The 17,510-nt window shown below is 39.7% G+C and overlaps 1 protein-coding gene across 4 annotated transcripts in view; it reads left to right on the forward strand.

Moving 5' to 3' along the window:
* The window catches only part of LOC109397769 (rho GTPase-activating protein Graf), a 178,426-nt gene that overhangs the window by 3,446 nt on the left and 157,470 nt on the right, over positions 1-17,510 (forward strand). Inside the window, exon 2 of one of the 4 annotated variants that reach the window (XM_029878110.2) lies at positions 2,448-3,099. In XM_029878110.2, the coding sequence (XP_029733970.1) occupies positions 2,937-3,099 (163 nt within the window). In that variant the 5' untranslated portion in view covers positions 2,448-2,936. The remainder of the gene's footprint in view (positions 1-2,447; positions 3,100-17,510) is intronic. The other 3 variants (XM_029878112.2, XM_029878111.2, XM_062859233.1) reach the window with 3 other exon arrangements.

The raw sequence follows: 17,510 nt of genomic DNA on the forward strand, positions 1-17,510 counted from the left end.
CTGGGATTACACCAGAACTTGGTACTGAGTTTCCTCCAGGAATTATTCTTGGATTTCCCTAAGAGATTCTTAAGAAATTCATTTAGGTATTCCTTCAACAAATCCTGTTGGGATTCCTCCAGTGATTCCTTCTAAGATTACTCTGGGAATTTCTGAAGGTATTCGTCCAGGAATCTCTTCTAGAAATTGTTAAGTAATTCCTTCAGAAATTCCTCTTGAGATTCCTCCAGCAATTTATCCTGTGATTCCTCCAGTAAGTTCTTCGGAGATTTGTTCGTAATTAAGATTACAGAATTTGTTTATAAGAGATGCAGAAGTCGGAAACGAAAGGTTTAGTGGACTAAGGGCCGATTTCTTCACCTCGGCTTAACCGGTAAGCCAGGCTTACCCATACAGTTAAACCTGGCTTAACGCTTAAGCCAGGGTGAAGAAATCGCCCCTAACAGAACATGGTACACAAAACCCAACATGCATGCATATGCATATCCTGACATCACGTATTTACTTGTCATCTTATGAATAGATCAAATCCTCATCTCAAAATTTGATTGTTATTCTCACTTATTTTGCGATCCAAATATCAGTACTTCCGGTAAATTTATAACCAAAACAATAGGAAAATAACAAATATCTCTATTATATGTCGGCAGTTATTTTTTAATAAATCGTCGAAAAAAGCTTGAAAATAAGGCCTTTTTTGATGCCACTTTTAATGCTCGATGAAACATCAAACTTTTAGGTGGATTGGTACGTTTTAGAACCTCAAATTCATAGCCATCATATAATATATGATTGGTAAGTAGTATGAACCTTCACTAAAAAACTTATTAACTTGCTTTGTTGTCAATGCGGAACAAATTCGGTTCCCTTTGCCCATTCTCACCCCCTTGAAGGGGTAAGAATGGGTAAATTTTCAAACACTTGTAGTTTCAAGGAAAATTGACGAACTCCAAATATTTTTTCTACATTTGTGCATGCCAAAGATCAGATTCCAGTGATCACAGGAGTTTTTCATGCAAAGAAGCATTAGTTTTTGAACAATGAATGTGGAAGTATGCATTTTTGACCCATTCTGACCCCCAACGACGGTACTGTGAGGCAAGTACAATGATACACTAGCCCAGGAAGTAGCCGTCTCCAGATTAGCGATCCCAAGTCTTACCACTAGGCTAACTGGAGACCCTCCTTAAGGGACTATATATCTTGAGAACCCGAAAAGTGAACCACCTTTATTATTATTTTGATGAACTCTCAAAGAATATAATTCAACGCTCTATTAGATTTTTTTTTTGTTAAATCTCCTGTTTCCCTGGTAGCCTTGTTAAGATTAAGATATATATATATATATATATATATATATATATATATATATATATATATATATATATATATATATATATATATATATATATATATATATATATATATATATATATATATATATATATATATATATATATATATATATATATATATATATATATATATATATATATATATATATATATTTAAACAATTGTTATAGGAATTCTTCACGGAAGAAAGCCAGAAACTGTGATAATATTTAATCATAGCGTAAACAAAGAATTCATCAAATTATTTTTCAAGAAATCCCTCCATGCGAAAAAAAATCCACTTTTTATTTCTCTTGAATGAAAATGTTCAGCTATTCCATTTTTTTCGATAGAAACGCCGGAAGACCCAACTGCAGTTATTTTACAAGGGAGCATCCATTAAGTACGTCACGCTAAAATCGGGAATTTTTGACCCCCCCTCCCCCCTTCGTACGGGATTTTCCTATACTTAATACATTGCTTGTCACACTTTCACAAACCCCCCCTCCCCCCTAGGACCGTGACGTACTTAATGGATGCCCCCCAAGAGTTTTGCAAATAAATCTCCAATAGATCTAGCAATTGCTTTTCGTATTAAAAGCCAAATCTAAACAGTTTTTGAATAGTTTAGTTCAAAATCAAAGTGAAGCTTTGTGGAGTAGTTTTGTATCAATTTAAATATTGTATTGTACTTTGTAACATCGTCGTACTCCATCAGATAGACGTATCGCTCGGCGTAGGGAAAGCGCAGATAGGCAACGGGACCGGAGGATGCGTTGAGATTTATTTCAGAATTACAGAATTTTAATTTTGTATTGCACTTCACTCCTACGTGAAACTATGTCGTAATTAAAAAAATATATATGTACCTAACATCTGATCAACAATGAATCTTATTTTACTATGGAAAAGCTCTTTCATAAGCGGAACTGGTACTCTGATGATATTACTCATTGACTTTAAATTGAAACAAATACAGTATTTTGTAGTATTTGTAAGTATTCAATTGACACAATATCCGTTTGTTAAATAACTCTTGAGCGCTACTGTAGACAATCCCATGGCAACGATCCTACAAAGATCATAGTGCAGATTCAGTGCAAGTGTCCGTAGCATTTTCATACCTCACACATAGTATCTACTGTTGCAGCTCAGACAGCAAAATAAAAAAAAATCGCCGAAGAATTGAAAAACAAAATACCATTGTGACTGCATCCGGGCCAAACCGAGACGACCCCGCTATGTAAGTGCCAGAGCAGCAGAGGAGAGAATGTATTGATTGAAGAATTACCTCCAGTCAGTCAGTCCGTCAGTGTTGTTGGTGTTTCCGTGTGTGCTGTGTCCGGTCGAGAAATGGAAGAAAACGGTGAAACGATGGCGTAAATAAATTCAGGAAAAATCACAGATAAGATAAGCAACATTTGCTTAGACCATATCACATCATTCACATTCGAGAGGGCCTCCGGTGAGCGAGAGAGCCCGTGCCCGAGCCCGTGGTGTACCCGTTGCATGTGTGTAAATAGCGTTCAGTCAAAAGGCGAAAAGTCATTCTACGTGGAAGTGTAAGTGCGTGTGTCATAGGGAACACAGAACGGCACCGAAATGGTGATAGGGAAACTGCAGCCGCTGGAATTCACGGACTGTCTGCTGGACAGTCCGGAATTCCGGGAAAACCTGAACCAACACGAGAAGGAGCTGGAGAAGACCAGCCAGCAAATCAAACGGATTATCAAAGAAGTGAAGGACCTGCTGGCCGCGGCTAAAAGTAAGTTATTTTCGGTTACTCTAGTCTGCCCTTCGTTTACCCTTATCTATCCACCACCGGATGGGTGGGCGTATTTGAGTTTTGCTATTGTAGGGTTGATAAGATTGGGAACTGAAGCTTTGTGCAGTTGCACATATGGCGGGGAAGCTCTAGTATGCACTTTCATAAATTGGAACAGGGTTTGCAACATTCAAATTTGATTTTGTAGTCATATTACACAAGTTTTAACAAAATAACTCTTCGGATTTACGTAAAGTTTTGCTCGGAAAACTTTATAAGACATTTCTCATTGGTTCGTGAGGTTTAATGACTCAACAACCAAAACTGTTGAGGTTTATCATTTCAAGAGATAAGCTTACTCAAACGAGCGAGACGAATTTCGCGGACATTGACCGGGTTTTATAACTCTCTGTAGGTAGCTGTTATGTGAACCGGAATCATTATCATTTTCTGATCTTGTGTCGGCTTGTTGAACCCTTTAAGCAGAATACTCTTCTTGATTGAGTGTAAATTGATTTGTATCTTTTAATTTCTCTCTCTAATAACAATTGCGGATTGTTATGTCAATGTGTGAAAGAAAAAAATCCAAATCATAAGCGTCTCATTTACATTCATTGACATTACGCGACAGTGCAGGTCATCCAAACTACTTGGAGTTTGAAACCTCAGATCTATACTCGTAGCAGTTGTAATGTCTGCTATACGGATTGTTGGGAAAGATTTGAGTTTAGTGAAACTGGCAACACGGCTCAGTGCTAGAGCGAGTAAAGGCGCTTAAGCCTAGGCTTGAGAGCCAGGGCATACGGGGTAAATATTGTTGCCCCATCCCAGGATTCCAGAGGACATGGAGTGACATTAACATTCTTAGCAAAGTCACACCCAACGAAGCGATATATTATTCTCCCTTTTCACATAACGGTTGGTACGAGGTGTCCCCGTTTGCTGATTCCAAAAAAAAAAAACAATAAAAACGCTGCACAGTAGGCCTGGCCGCTTTAATGCTTGTAATGCATCTCTGATGCACTGCAACCATTAATAGTGATAAGAAAAATGATAGGAGTAGTTGATCCTATCATTTTCCAGGATTCTTTCAATGAATGACTGTGTATGTGTAGACTAGACTAGACTAGACTGGCAGCACGGCTCAGTGCCGAAGCAGAAAGTAAATTGTTGTGGTAAGAGGTGGAAGTAGTGCGAGTAATAAAAGCAAAATGTAAGATAGCTTTTAGTATTAATTCAATAGTTTCTAACATACTACATAATGTAATTACAGCATTGAAGCTGCGCCAATGGAAGCTGCTTTCAATTTTTGTGTATTCGTGCCGAAAACAATTCCACCCCTCTACACGGATTAAAGTCGCATAACCAACATTCAGGGTCGTCCAAACTGTCCTATGATGAAGTCTTTCAAATCTAAAATAATAATTTTATGTGTTTTCGCCATAAATAATAGCATTGCATAACCTGGTGGGGTCCGTAGATCTCTAGAAATATCAAATGTCATTTAGAGACACTATATGGATATTCCAGATTAGCCAAACTTCCTTGGAGTTCATAACTCGTAACAGCATTTTGATATGTAAAGTAACGTTGCATAATCAATCACGGTTACTGGACCAACTTGTAGTCTACTAGATATTATTACAAACCTTTGGGACGTTTAGGGCCGTCCAAACTGTCCTGAAGTTTACACTAACAGTAGTTATTCTCACAATGAACTGTAACATTACACATCCAGTTGTAATCTGTAATCCCTCTGAAGTCCCAGAAACATTTGAGACATTCCAGATCTACCAAACAACTCCGGAGACCATAGCATATTCAACTGTATTTATCAAAGCAGTTCGATGAACGATATTTTTGTGATATTATGGAACATCCTTACTGTTATGGAGCTTAGTTGATGAAAACAACCACTGGTGATTGGATAGTAATGTTACACATCCAAGTAGGATCCATGATTCACTCCATATAGATTTGTGATAATTTAGGTCATCCAATCTTTCATGGAGTACACAACTTTATATCTAAACTTGCAACGCTAGCTCGCTACATTGAATAATGGTACATAATAAATCATATTTACTAATAGTCTTCAAAGACTGGTGGGCGTTGTTCTGTACCTTTGAAATATTTAAGGTTGTACGAACTTCTAAGAAACTTATTTTTTGAAATCTGCATTTGTTGTGGTCATTGTTGATGCTATGAAAAGTTACGATACCTAGTCTAGCCCACCCACATCTGTAAACTTCTGTGAAACTCAGAGCCATTCCAAATTACCTTTGAGATATTTCAGGATTACTGAACTTCCCGACAACTAAGGACTTCCATTTAACATTTGTATCCAAATTATTTCCCGTTACATAAAGTAATCCTACATAATCAATCATGTTCACTGAATAGTTAGTAGTTTGGGTTTTCTGGGTCATCCTAGGTGTTTTAAAACTGTTTGGATAACCTAAGATATCCCGACTGATACTGATACTGATACTGTTTATTGGTCTTTCACAAGACATAGATGCTGGACATGGTAGATTACAAATCATAATTTTGTACAATGGAAGAATTTACCGTTATACCCGTAGACTTTAAGATCTAGGATCCCGTCTGTTCTGATAGTGTCTATAGAATTTTCATAAGACTTACTGGACATGAAAAATTACATATCGTAGCTTTGTATAGTGAAAATAATTACCGTTGCACCCGTAGACTTTAAGATCTATCTGATACTGTCTATTAAATTTTCATTACACTTATTAGACATGATACATTACATAACGTTGCTTTGTTTAATGAAAAAAACAAATCGTTACACCCGTAGACTTTAGGATCTGAACTAAATAACAGTTTGGACGACCTAGAATATCTCGACTGATCTGATACTGTCTCTTGAACTTTCACAAGACATACTGTACATGATACATTACAAATCGTAGCTTTGTATAAAAAAGAAGTTACCGTAACATCCGTAGACTTTAGGATCTGAACTCAAGCACAGTTTGGATGACCTAGGATATCCCCACTGATCTGACACTGTATGTTGAGCTTTGCTGGGGACTTGCTGGACATGATAGATAAGATTACAAATCGTAGCTTTGTATAATGAAAGAAGTTACCGTTACACCTGTAGTCTTTAGGATCTCAGAACAGTTTGGATAACCTAGGATATCGAAAAAATATTCTGCACCATATTCTCCCTTTTCGCCAATATGGTCGACATAGGATCGTCCGGAACAGAATCCTGCTTGCTACCCGGAGAGTTGCGCCAATCTTCTGCTGTATTCGGCTAAGGATCACTTTGCAGAGGACTTTGAGAACAATGCACAGCAACATGATACCCATGATACTGTATGATCGCATACAGTCAGGTTCTCCCTTTTTGGGTACCATTACTAAAACTCCTTGCATTCGGTCGGCCGAAAAAGTCGCGGTTTCCCATATGTTGCAGAATAATTGATGCAACATTTGTGCACATACTACGGGGTCAGCTTTGAGCATCTCAGCTGATATGCGATTTACCCCCAGGGCTCTGATCGATTTCACAATACGGATGGCTGTTTCTATCGGCACTGATGGAGCTTCGGTGTTGACACGGGTAATGCGTCGAACGGATCATGCTGAGGTGTTAGTGGCGTGGCCGACATTTGAAAAAAAAGTTTCTAAAGTGCTCGAACCAGTGTTTCAACTGGTCAGCCGGGTAGATCAAAAGCTGTCCAGATGTGTCTTTCACCGGCATCGTAGCATTAATCTTAGTCTCACATCGTAGGGATGACCAATATCGCCGATATTTGCGGCTTTCTCACCTTCGTCGGCTAGGGAGTCCGCCCACGCTGTTTTGTCCCGCCTACATGAGCGCTTTACTTCCTGCTCGGGAGCCGAATAGCGCTGACGGGCTACGGCTTTGGTTTCTCGTGTTTTCACTCACGACTATGGCGTACCATCGCTTCTCTATCTCCCCCCTGGTATCATCTGTGATCCCGTGCTTTCTCTGGGTGCGTAGCTCACCCAAATTATTCTTGCCGGGGGTGATGAAGGCGTTCTTCAAGAGGTTCCATTGATCTTCTACGCTTCCACCTTCCCGAACATCCGCAGCACGGTTCTGCAGCTCCTCGACGAAGGATCTTTTCACCGCAACGTTTTCCAATCGGCGTGTGTTGAACCGGCTCGCAAACTCCAAACTTTCCTAGAGTTTAGTCTTTGACATCTACAACTGCTCAAGAAAAAAAAAATTACAGATGCAGAGTAGATTGTTTTGCTATGAACTGTTGTCCAACTTTTATCTAAGACCCCCGTTGAAGTTATACGAACCCTTCCAAAATTTGGAAGGTTGTTCGGATGTTCCGAGCAACCAAACATACTCAGAGTAGTGGAACTTCAGATTTACACTAGCAACAGTATTCATATTCGTTATACAGAGTAACGTTGCATAACTAGCTACATTACAGAACTTACTTGAAAACTGGTATAAATGGTTGTATACTTTTGGTTTATTTAGCGTCATCCAAACTGTCCAGAAGCTTAGTCGTTGACATTTACGGCCGTTACTATGACCCCCTTGGAATTGTATTAATAATTCTTTAGAGATTAACGATCTATAATCAACTATGATTGACGGACCTATTCGAACATTAATTTATATTGTTGTATTCTTTTTGGATATGAGGGTCATCCAAACTGTCCTGGAGAATAATCCTTCGTCCAAACTGTCATGAAGTTTATTCCTAAATATCTACAGCCGTCACAGTAATATTTGACACATATTTGACTACAATCTAAAACCCCCGTGGAACAGAACGAACTATTACTATTACTATTACAGTTGTGAGAACTTATGGTTCGAAATGCTGGCATCTGTGTTTTGTAAAAAGTGTTTCCATGTGGTTTACGAACTGTGGGAAAGTTTGACTCTTGAAACATGTTGTAAATAATTGGATATTATATGATACTGTGTATACTGTTGCTCTGCTGGATGCTACAAAGTCTTCTGGGATAGTCCAGACCAATCAAACTACTTCAAAGATCAGCATTCTCCAAACAGAATTGGAGGCACAAGGCCACCAAAACATTCAACATCGAATAACTCATTCGCCACCAAAACATGCCTTTCCAAACACAAATGTCAAACTTTCAAAACTTTCTTCTGGGAAATGATGACTATTGCCCAACTCGGAACCGAAAAGTGCGAAATTGAGCAAAGTCATGAGCACAGGCAAAAAGCAAATGACATCACCAAATCTCGCTGCCATCTCGGTGCGCGACGCTGTGTGCCCTCTATTCACCCTGCCAAATGCCACTGATTGGTTGGTCCAATAAAAAGTTATTTAGCGATTGATAGTTAATTGTCGCGTCATGCAATTTCTACTGCGAAGATGGCCTACGGACGGACAATCCCGGCGGTAGCGATAAAAACAGGTACTTGTTGTGCGTTCAATGTTCATTGAAGATGCTGATTCAGCGATCTACGAAAGTATGCGAGTGACTGGGCAAAGGGTCGTTTTGATTGCGTGTCGATGGCTTCCACGACCTTTCTATGAGGTCACACTTCTACGCACGGTATACTGGACTGAACTATTTGGAGCTGGATGGATAAAATAGTAAATTACAGCATTGTTCTCCCAGCTGGATGTGTCACCTCTTAGATTCACGCTAATGAAAATTCTCCATTTTCCGCTCCACCGTATTGGTACACGCTAAACGGCAGTACCGCCGCAACGTAACACTGACCACCGACGACCAATTTGGACGAGTTGGTGGACATCTCCATACTCGTAGTAGGCAAATTTGCATAAAAACTTTCCATCACGAACACCGATCCGCGATCGTCAGAGTTACATCCGATTACGGTGCGGTGCAGTACCAAACGTGCGCGGATTCAGCGGCGGCCACGCGATATGTGTTGTAGAGCTTAATTTCAATTCCCCCGTCCTCTCATCGCACTCCGTCTCTTTGATTGACTCGACGACTACTAAATACGTGCCCAACAATTCGTCAGTCGGTGATGAGTTTTCAGGTACACTATGAACGGCAGCCTTTAGCCAGGGGAGGTTCGAGTAAAAAAAACTCAGCTAAGAACGAATCTCAGCAGGGTACACTGGTACAACTTGCCAATAGTACATACCGTATGAAACTTGACATCCTAGGACTGAGCGAAGTACCGGGATGACGACAAATATCAGGATGACAATCAATTCCTTATTACAAACATCAACAGGCCTGTCTCTGTCTTCACCCGTAATCGTGTACTTCAACTTCGTTAAGGTTATTCTCATGTCGTCCTCTTCAAAGGAGCAAGAGTGTCCTCCACCGCCCTACGATCGGTTCCGATGAGATTAATAAATTCGCAAAGTCGAGGATCAAGTGTGACTGTGTATGGCATTCCTTTGCAGGACATACCCTTTCATCACTCATTCGAGTGCAACGTTAACACTTATTTCTGGTCCATCCAGCGATGCAAGTGTCGGACTAATTAGTTTCGTCGGAATACCATGTTCTGACATAATCTACCAAAGCTATTTTCTTTGCACTGGATGGTCCTCTGCTTTATAAATAGATGGTTAATCTGCCAGTTGTATTCCCATAATTTATCTAGAATCATCAGTCATTGAACGGCCCTCAAGAAACCAGAAACATATGGTGCATCTTCAAAAGTGCATTTTATACCGATTCCCATTCAGTCCGTCAGCCAGTGCAGTAGTGTGATGACAATCATCATGTTCGCTAGTGGTGGCGCAGGCTGGAGATGGGACTGGGCTGGGCTGCTGGGCTGATGGTGCTCTGTTTAGCCTGGTTCCGCTACTGCTGCTGTTGGCATAAAGTGCGATCGTGAAATGAATAGATAATAGCGTTTCAAGGTATCATGCATGTACTTTTCTTTTTTAATGATTTATTGCTTGCTTCGTTTCCGTTTCACCTCACATTGACGTCGACACTGAGGTACGCTGCGCAGTGTACGGGTTGGGAAAGTGACAAAATACGATTATTGTCATCGCTGTTTTTACGGGTTCTTCTTAGTTAGTAGCTTTATGCTCAATGGTAGGGTTTTTTTTACACAACTGTTGTTCGGCCAATATTGGCCTAAGGATATCTTGGGTGGTGGCAAAAGGACGAAGTAAGAACAATCCAATCGAAATTAGGCCATCTCTAAAGGATGTGTTTAATGGCGATGTCTGGAACGTTCTCTTCAACTCCCACGGCAGTGCTCGAAGTTCTCTTTTACGTTTTCCCACTAAACATTCATCTTAAACAAGAAGCACTTTCTTGCAATTACAGCCTATCGTCGCGCAGGTGCTTGTTGGTTTTCCACTGGAGTTTTCAGGAAAATTAGGCGACCCTGATTTTTTTCTTTTTTTCAGTTGTGTATGAACAAAAACAAAATAGAAAAAAAATCAGGGTCGCCTAATTGTCCTGAAAACTCCAGTGGAAAACCAACAAGCACCTGCGCGACGATAGGCTGTAAGTGCAAGAAAGTGCTTTTTGTTTAAGTTGAATGTTTAGTGGGAAACCGTAAGAGAGAACTTCGAGCACTGCCGTGGGAGTTGAAGAGAACGCTCCAGACATCGCCATTAAGCACATCCTATGGAGATGGCCTAATTTCGATTAGATTATTCTTACTTCGTCCTTTGCCACCACCCAAGACATCCATAGGCCAATATTGGCCGAACAACAGTTGTGTAATCCATTTGATCTACTTGGGGTTTAGACCCCAAGTTTTACCAAAGGATCGCCAGCATTGCCAGAAGGCCATACAAGCGTTTTTGATTCTAAACTCAGTGTGAGGGGTCCAAGAAAGCTTGGAATCAAGAATAACTCCAACGTACTCTATCTGATCAATCACATTGATTTCAGAATCAAAGAGACGCAATGGTTGAATGCACTACGGTTTCGCCTTTCCGTAAAAAAGAACAATAGGTGTTTTACTCGGATTAATCGAAATGCCATATTGGCGACACCAACCACTCTACCTGAAGGGTACTTTGTATCAGGTCGAAATGAGCTTATACCAACTAACAATATTAGGTGGTCGCCGGCAAAACCATTAGTAGGAAACCCGCTATTATGGAGTTGCCTCAATAGCGTCTCTGCTACGAGATTCCAAAAAAGTGGTTATAAACTCCCCCTTGGGAGCATCCACAAACACTGAATTTCCTAATCGCTACTTGACGCGATTTCCTAATCGCTACTTGAAGATGTCGATTTTTGAGCATTTGGTTAATCCAATTGGAAATCATGCTTCGGACGAAAACACTAAAGAACACTAACACTAACAAGAAAAACACTAACTAAGAAAACACTCAAGCAAGTTTGATTTAGAGCGAAAGCAAATACCTTCTCGATGTCGTAAACAACCTTGTGTAAAGAGTCACAGCGGACTTACCAGATTGGTAGGCATGTTGGTTCACATGAAGAGGCATGTTGGTCAGATGAACATCTCGACTGTGATTATCCACAATGCATTCTAAGCATTTCAGAAGAAAAGAGGTCAAACTGATAGGTCTGAAACTCTTTGCTTCTTCATACGATACACGGCTCACTTGCGAAATAAACCTTGCAACAATATCCGCCAAGATTTAGGAATATACCCTGTAGCAAAACTGCGAACAAGTAGTTTTTTTTCCAAAATATGTTTTAAATTATCAAATTCTTTCTGAAGCAAAATGCAATAAATCCCACCTGCTCCAGGAAATTTGAAAGCAGTAAAGCTATTTAGTACCCACTCAATCAATTGTATAGCTTGAGGTTGTTTGACCGCCCGTAGATGCTACTCCAGCATCGCCAGGTCAGCCACACTCGCACAAGGAACCAATGAGATATCTGTCGGGATATCAGGTATCAGAAGGCCGGCTCAAGTTCCTCCATTTGGGACATTTGTGCCATCGCCATACATATAAGCCTATTTCATCATTTACCTGAGAGAGAATGGGACAAGGGATAGGAATTAGGAAAGGGAAATGTTATGAAATGTAAAGGGGTGCCCTAGAAGAGGGAATGAACGCATAAGCGCAACGAGAGCTCATAGCCCATACCACAGAAAAGGCCACTGTATAACGCATAAGCGTAAATAGAGCCTATAGCTTATTGGAGGAAGCTTGTGACGTCATGCGAATGACATTGAAAGGCACACCATCGAATGCCTCCTCAATATTCGAGAAATCACCCAAGCAAAAACTACGTTTGACCGAGTGCTTTCTTAGAAACGTATACAAATTTGTGTAAAAGAGTCACTGTGGACATCCCAAATTAGGAGGCATGTGAGTTCACATGAATAGGCATGTTAGCCAGACAAACATCAAAGTGTGATAATCGACAATGCGTTTTCAGCATTTCAGAAAGAACGAGGTAACCAGATAAATCTGGAACTCATTCCTTCTTCATACAACGCACGCACCCTTTCGGGATAAAACTTTGGAGTAATTTCACGCCATGAAAATACCCAATAAAAAACTACAAGAGTTCAAAACATGTTTGAAATACTCAAATCCCTCTGGAGAAAAATAGGACAAAACCCCATTTTCTCCTGGAGATTTGAAGTAAGCATAGCTTTTCAGTGCCCTCTAAATCGATTCTGTAGCTACAATCCTCGGGGCAGAAGCTAGAGATTCGAAGCTATACGAAAGACTGGTTTATCCGAAGATATTTCGCACTTGAACAGATCAGAGTTTTATTCAGAAATACCTCTTACGGTCCGCACAGACCGCAGAGAACAAGCTTCTTTCAAAGTAATAGTACAGGTCGGACTCGATTATCCGGAGTATTGATTTTTATTTCACTCCGGATAATCGAATTCTCCGGATAATCGAATCAGGAAAAAAATATTAAATTTTAATTTAAAAACGTTTGGAAAAGAATATGTTCTTGTTATTTTATGTGCATGAAGCAGTGACGTAGCCAGAAATATGAAATTAGGGGACGTCCATATATTACGTAACACATTTTTTTATTTTTTTATTTCCTCCTAGTCATACTGCTTTAATGAGACCCCTGAAGTTTTTGTATTGGTCAACACACTATGTTGAATTCCCTCTCTCCTTGCAAAGCGTGACAAAAGTTATAGGAGTTCCTTTAGAATATTATAAACAGTATGGCTTTGATTGTAGTTTAGGCTGACAAAATCGGCATATTTTTTTGTGAATTTTGAACTCCATAAAAAGTCTCTGATTCTATCAAAGCAAACAATACAGTTAAAGGGGGATAGTGAAGGGGTGTTTTAATGTTAATTTTTGTCAGTTTTGATGGACGAGAAAAAAATGTAATGAATAGGGCTTTAGTATTAGAAATGTACTTTTGCTATTTGCGGAACAATTTTATCTTCTAATTATTGTTGGCATGATATGCCTACTGCAACACAGTCTTCTCAAAGCTTATAATAATGTTGATGTTGAGATAATTCGATATTCTAAATCTGCTCGTCAAACAGAGCCAAAAGTGGCTCAGAAAATGGTGCTTACTCGATTCGTAACCAGATTCTATGCCTTCTCCCGAAATTTGTGCTCATTTGGTTGAAACTTGCAACTGCACAAGCCTTGGTACTTCTAGACTACTCTATCAGCTACAACTTTGCCGAAGACTGCATTCAAATCGCATGCTTCATTAATTAGTTGCCGATTTTTATCCAGAATCGAAATCTTTACTTATGATGGTTAAACTGCAAAAACTTGCCTCACTGCATTTTGCAGTGAAACATAGTAGCCATAATAGGGTATTGCAAGCACCTGATTTAACCTCACTTTGTCTGTTTTTCACTAGCCAAATCACTATTAATCAGTGGTTTAATGAAGTTAAAGCCGCGGTTAAAGCGTTGTTACCGTCAATAATATCTTTGTTGTATATAATTTCCAGACATAAGGAAGTTCAATCAAAGTCCAAATTTGTGTTTGGTTCAATAAAAAATAGATCCGAAAGAAGTTTTTGAATCACTACGGAAATTACTGTAATTCATAGAAGATTTCTGTAAAAAATTCTTGAAAAATCTCAAGAGGAATCCATGGACAACATCCTGAAGTTCTATACCCGAGTAGGAACGAATTAGATATCATATCAAGACAAGGTATTGAGTCATTGACAAAAATACCTCAACGAGTTATTGGTTTGGTGCTTGAGGTATTACTGAATTATAGAACACGCACCATTTATTGTTTCAGGTTTTGCATACCTCAGTTTAGTATTCTACACATATTCTCTCCTGCTCGGGTATCTGTGAGTTCCTGCAGAAATCCCCAAAAGTATCCTGAGGAATATCTGGAAGAAACTCTGAAGAAATCCAAGTACGAGTTTCTGCAGAAATTCAAGGAAAAGGAGCTTCTGAAATAATCCTTGGAGAAATTTTAGCAGTACTTTTGGGACTTCCTCCCTAAAGGACTTCTTATGCTCCACCAACAGAAACTTTAGAAAAATCCTTGGAGAAATCTTTCCAAGAATCGCAAGAATAACTCTTAGGAAATTTATAGAGGAAACCCGGGTGGTAATGTAGGTAAAGGAAGGTAAGGAAAAATCTGCAGCAGTAGTTCCTGAGAAAATCACAAGCGGTCTGAAGGATTATATACGGAATTCTTAGAGAAATACCAATGGATACTAAGAGGAATTCAACTTATTTGAATGCTTCCAACTGCTGGAAGTCTGTACCGGGAATTCATCATTAAAAAAATCTCTGGAGGATTTTTCCTTGGAAATTCTAGAGGGATCCCAGCAGTTATATGCAAAAGAATATCTACAGGCATTGGTTGGAAAATTCCTGGATTGGCATCTGTTTTCAAAGGATACAGTAAATTGTATTTTGAAAACAGTCGCAAATTTAGCATTTTTTTCGCTGAAACGAAATTTTCAATTGTTTGACCCTTTTCAAATATAACGAGAGATTTGTTTGTTACGTAGTTTGTATATGATTCCAAAATATATCAACTGATTTTAAGATTGGTTGTAAAATGGTATGCCGAATGTAAAACATTTTTTCTTGTTAAAAAAAAGCTAACACAATCTGACCACAAAACCGACAATATCTGGAGAAAACGCAATCGAGGCCTCCCAAAATTGGGTCAGCACAGTATTATAATATTAAACGGTTCCGATTTTTTACATTAAATAATTACAAAAAATCTTAATAAAAAATACTCCGGATAATCGAGTCTAAAATTCCGGATAATCGAATCCCGGATAATCGAGTCTCCGGATAATCGAGTCCGACCCGTATACCACAATGGAGGGCGTTGTAGTAACAAAACCACAATGAAACTCTCTTGAGGTGGCAATACAAGCGAGTTATCCATAAAATGTGGTCGCAACCAATTAGTACAGGTTCCCTAGTTTGTTGAGCAGGGGCGCCTGAATACGCAAAGTTTGCGAATGAGCACTCAAAAGTGCAAAGAAGGTCAAATGGAGACTCCTCATCTGACACATGCCAATCAGTCAACTCATGATAAATTCTGTTCGTGCAGAGTTGGGTTAGTTATCCATGAACTGTACTACTTAAGTATTCCATCAAACAGAAGCATCTCCAATTAATGTTTGAGCTTGCTTGAAGGCATCCATAAGGAAAAGATGAAACATACTGTTAACGTTATTCTAAAATATAGCATGCTCGAGGCACGACACTTAATATATAATGATAGAAGCAAACCTGGGTTCTCAAGGTAACCTATACAAAAGTTACCATACGAAAATGAACTTTTTGAAGAAGAGCCACTTTGGCTACGCACGCTTTTTACGCTGAAAATTGTTGTGAGGTTTCCTCGCCGTAGCCACTATCCAAACTAGACAGGATTACACTCTTCACAATCACAGTACAAAAAGTAAACATCATCGACAAACCAAGTCGGTGTCAATTAAAAAAACGCCAATGGCGAAAACGCATTAAGCGAAACCATAAAGGTAGTAATGTAAGATAATTTACAATATTTGAATAACCCCGCCCTTATTTAGCCTTAAATTTGAGACTTAAGAAGGGCAACTGATTATCTCGGAGAAAGGCAAGGTCTACTGCACCATTGCTCCGGTTAGCGCAATAAGGGCGTAATACTGTGGAGGACGCCCTAATTCGCAACAGGCTCCGTTTGTGGTTAGGTTTTTATTATACCCCCTCTAACCATTCATTCCTTGGCACGATAAGCATAAAGGCGCATAACACCATGAAGTAGGGATCACCTGATTAGTGGACTCTTACCACTGGATCAGGTGATCCGTAGTGTTATTCTTAGCCAATTGAGACAACGGCTACCGACACTACACAGCTATCTAGGCTGATTGGGAAAAGAAGTTAACATTGATGGTCAACTTCCAAACGAGCCCGAACTGTCGGGGACTAGCAAGCATCCTCAGTGTGTGAGCGTTGATGATCTTCTATTTTTAGGCAACAATGGCGCCTGCCACGTCAGGTTGCTGGTCAATGTGGGGAAGAGGAAGGAAGTGATGATTGCAATCGTTTGTATCCATATCAGACCGAATATACTTCTGCGTCTGCACAAAATCATGCGGATGTCGAAGTGTTGGTGGGATATGGTGGCAGAGGATTCACACATTGGTACGTGTATGTCAAGGTGAGAGGTTATTGTAATTATTACTATGAAGCTAATGCGGCACAGTTCGCAGAATTGCATAATTCGTAGGTTTTTTAATCGTTTCTGGTTCTAGCGATGACTAAAAACATGTGTATATACATGAGTTGTATATGTAGAGAGAGTAATTATTTTAGAGTAAGTATTTAGACCAGGGAATGAATCTAGGAAAAACGTTAGCCAGTAGACCACCAAGCCCGTCACTCAGTCAATTCTATAGTTACTACAATACTCCGCGCCGAAGCCAGAGAATCATAACTACAAGAAAAGACATCAGGTTCATTCGAAGATGTAATATCCATACATCCAGGGAAGTGTGTGTTGAATAAGCATTTCAGATGCTCCTCATCAGGAAGTGGAAACGCCATTTGGCAAACGAGTTTCGTTCACTCGAAAATCCTTAGATTTCGCAAGGATTTTGTTCGGCCGACTGACTACACTCAAACGGGAAACATCTGTTCAAAGATTTTTCAAGTCGGATCGTTCAGCAGACCGGAGAGCTTTCTTGTATGCCTTGCGAGCCGACCTGAAAGCCTCCGAATCAACCAAACGTCATCTGTCCTCACTTTTTCTACTTTTCTGAGTTTCGTCAAATCAGAGTTCCATCAAAGGGTTCCTCTCGTGGTCGTCACAGACCCAATAGGGCAAGCTTCTTCGGAATCTTTTGAAGATGATGAAGGCCGTTGTAGTATCAACGGCATCATCTAAATCACTTAGAGTGTCAATGGATGGTGAGTATCCATGAAATATGACCGCAACCGAATCAGTGAAGCGATCCCGGTAACCTCTAGATTCTCGACATCCGGTTCCTTCAATCACTAAGGTTTTTCCCTGGGTGTCGCCTGGACCGTACATTGTTGATGACGA

Source organism: Aedes albopictus, chromosome 3, assembly GCF_035046485.1.
Source record: "Aedes albopictus strain Foshan chromosome 3, AalbF5, whole genome shotgun sequence".
Taxonomy (NCBI): Eukaryota; Metazoa; Arthropoda; class Insecta; order Diptera; family Culicidae; genus Aedes; species Aedes albopictus.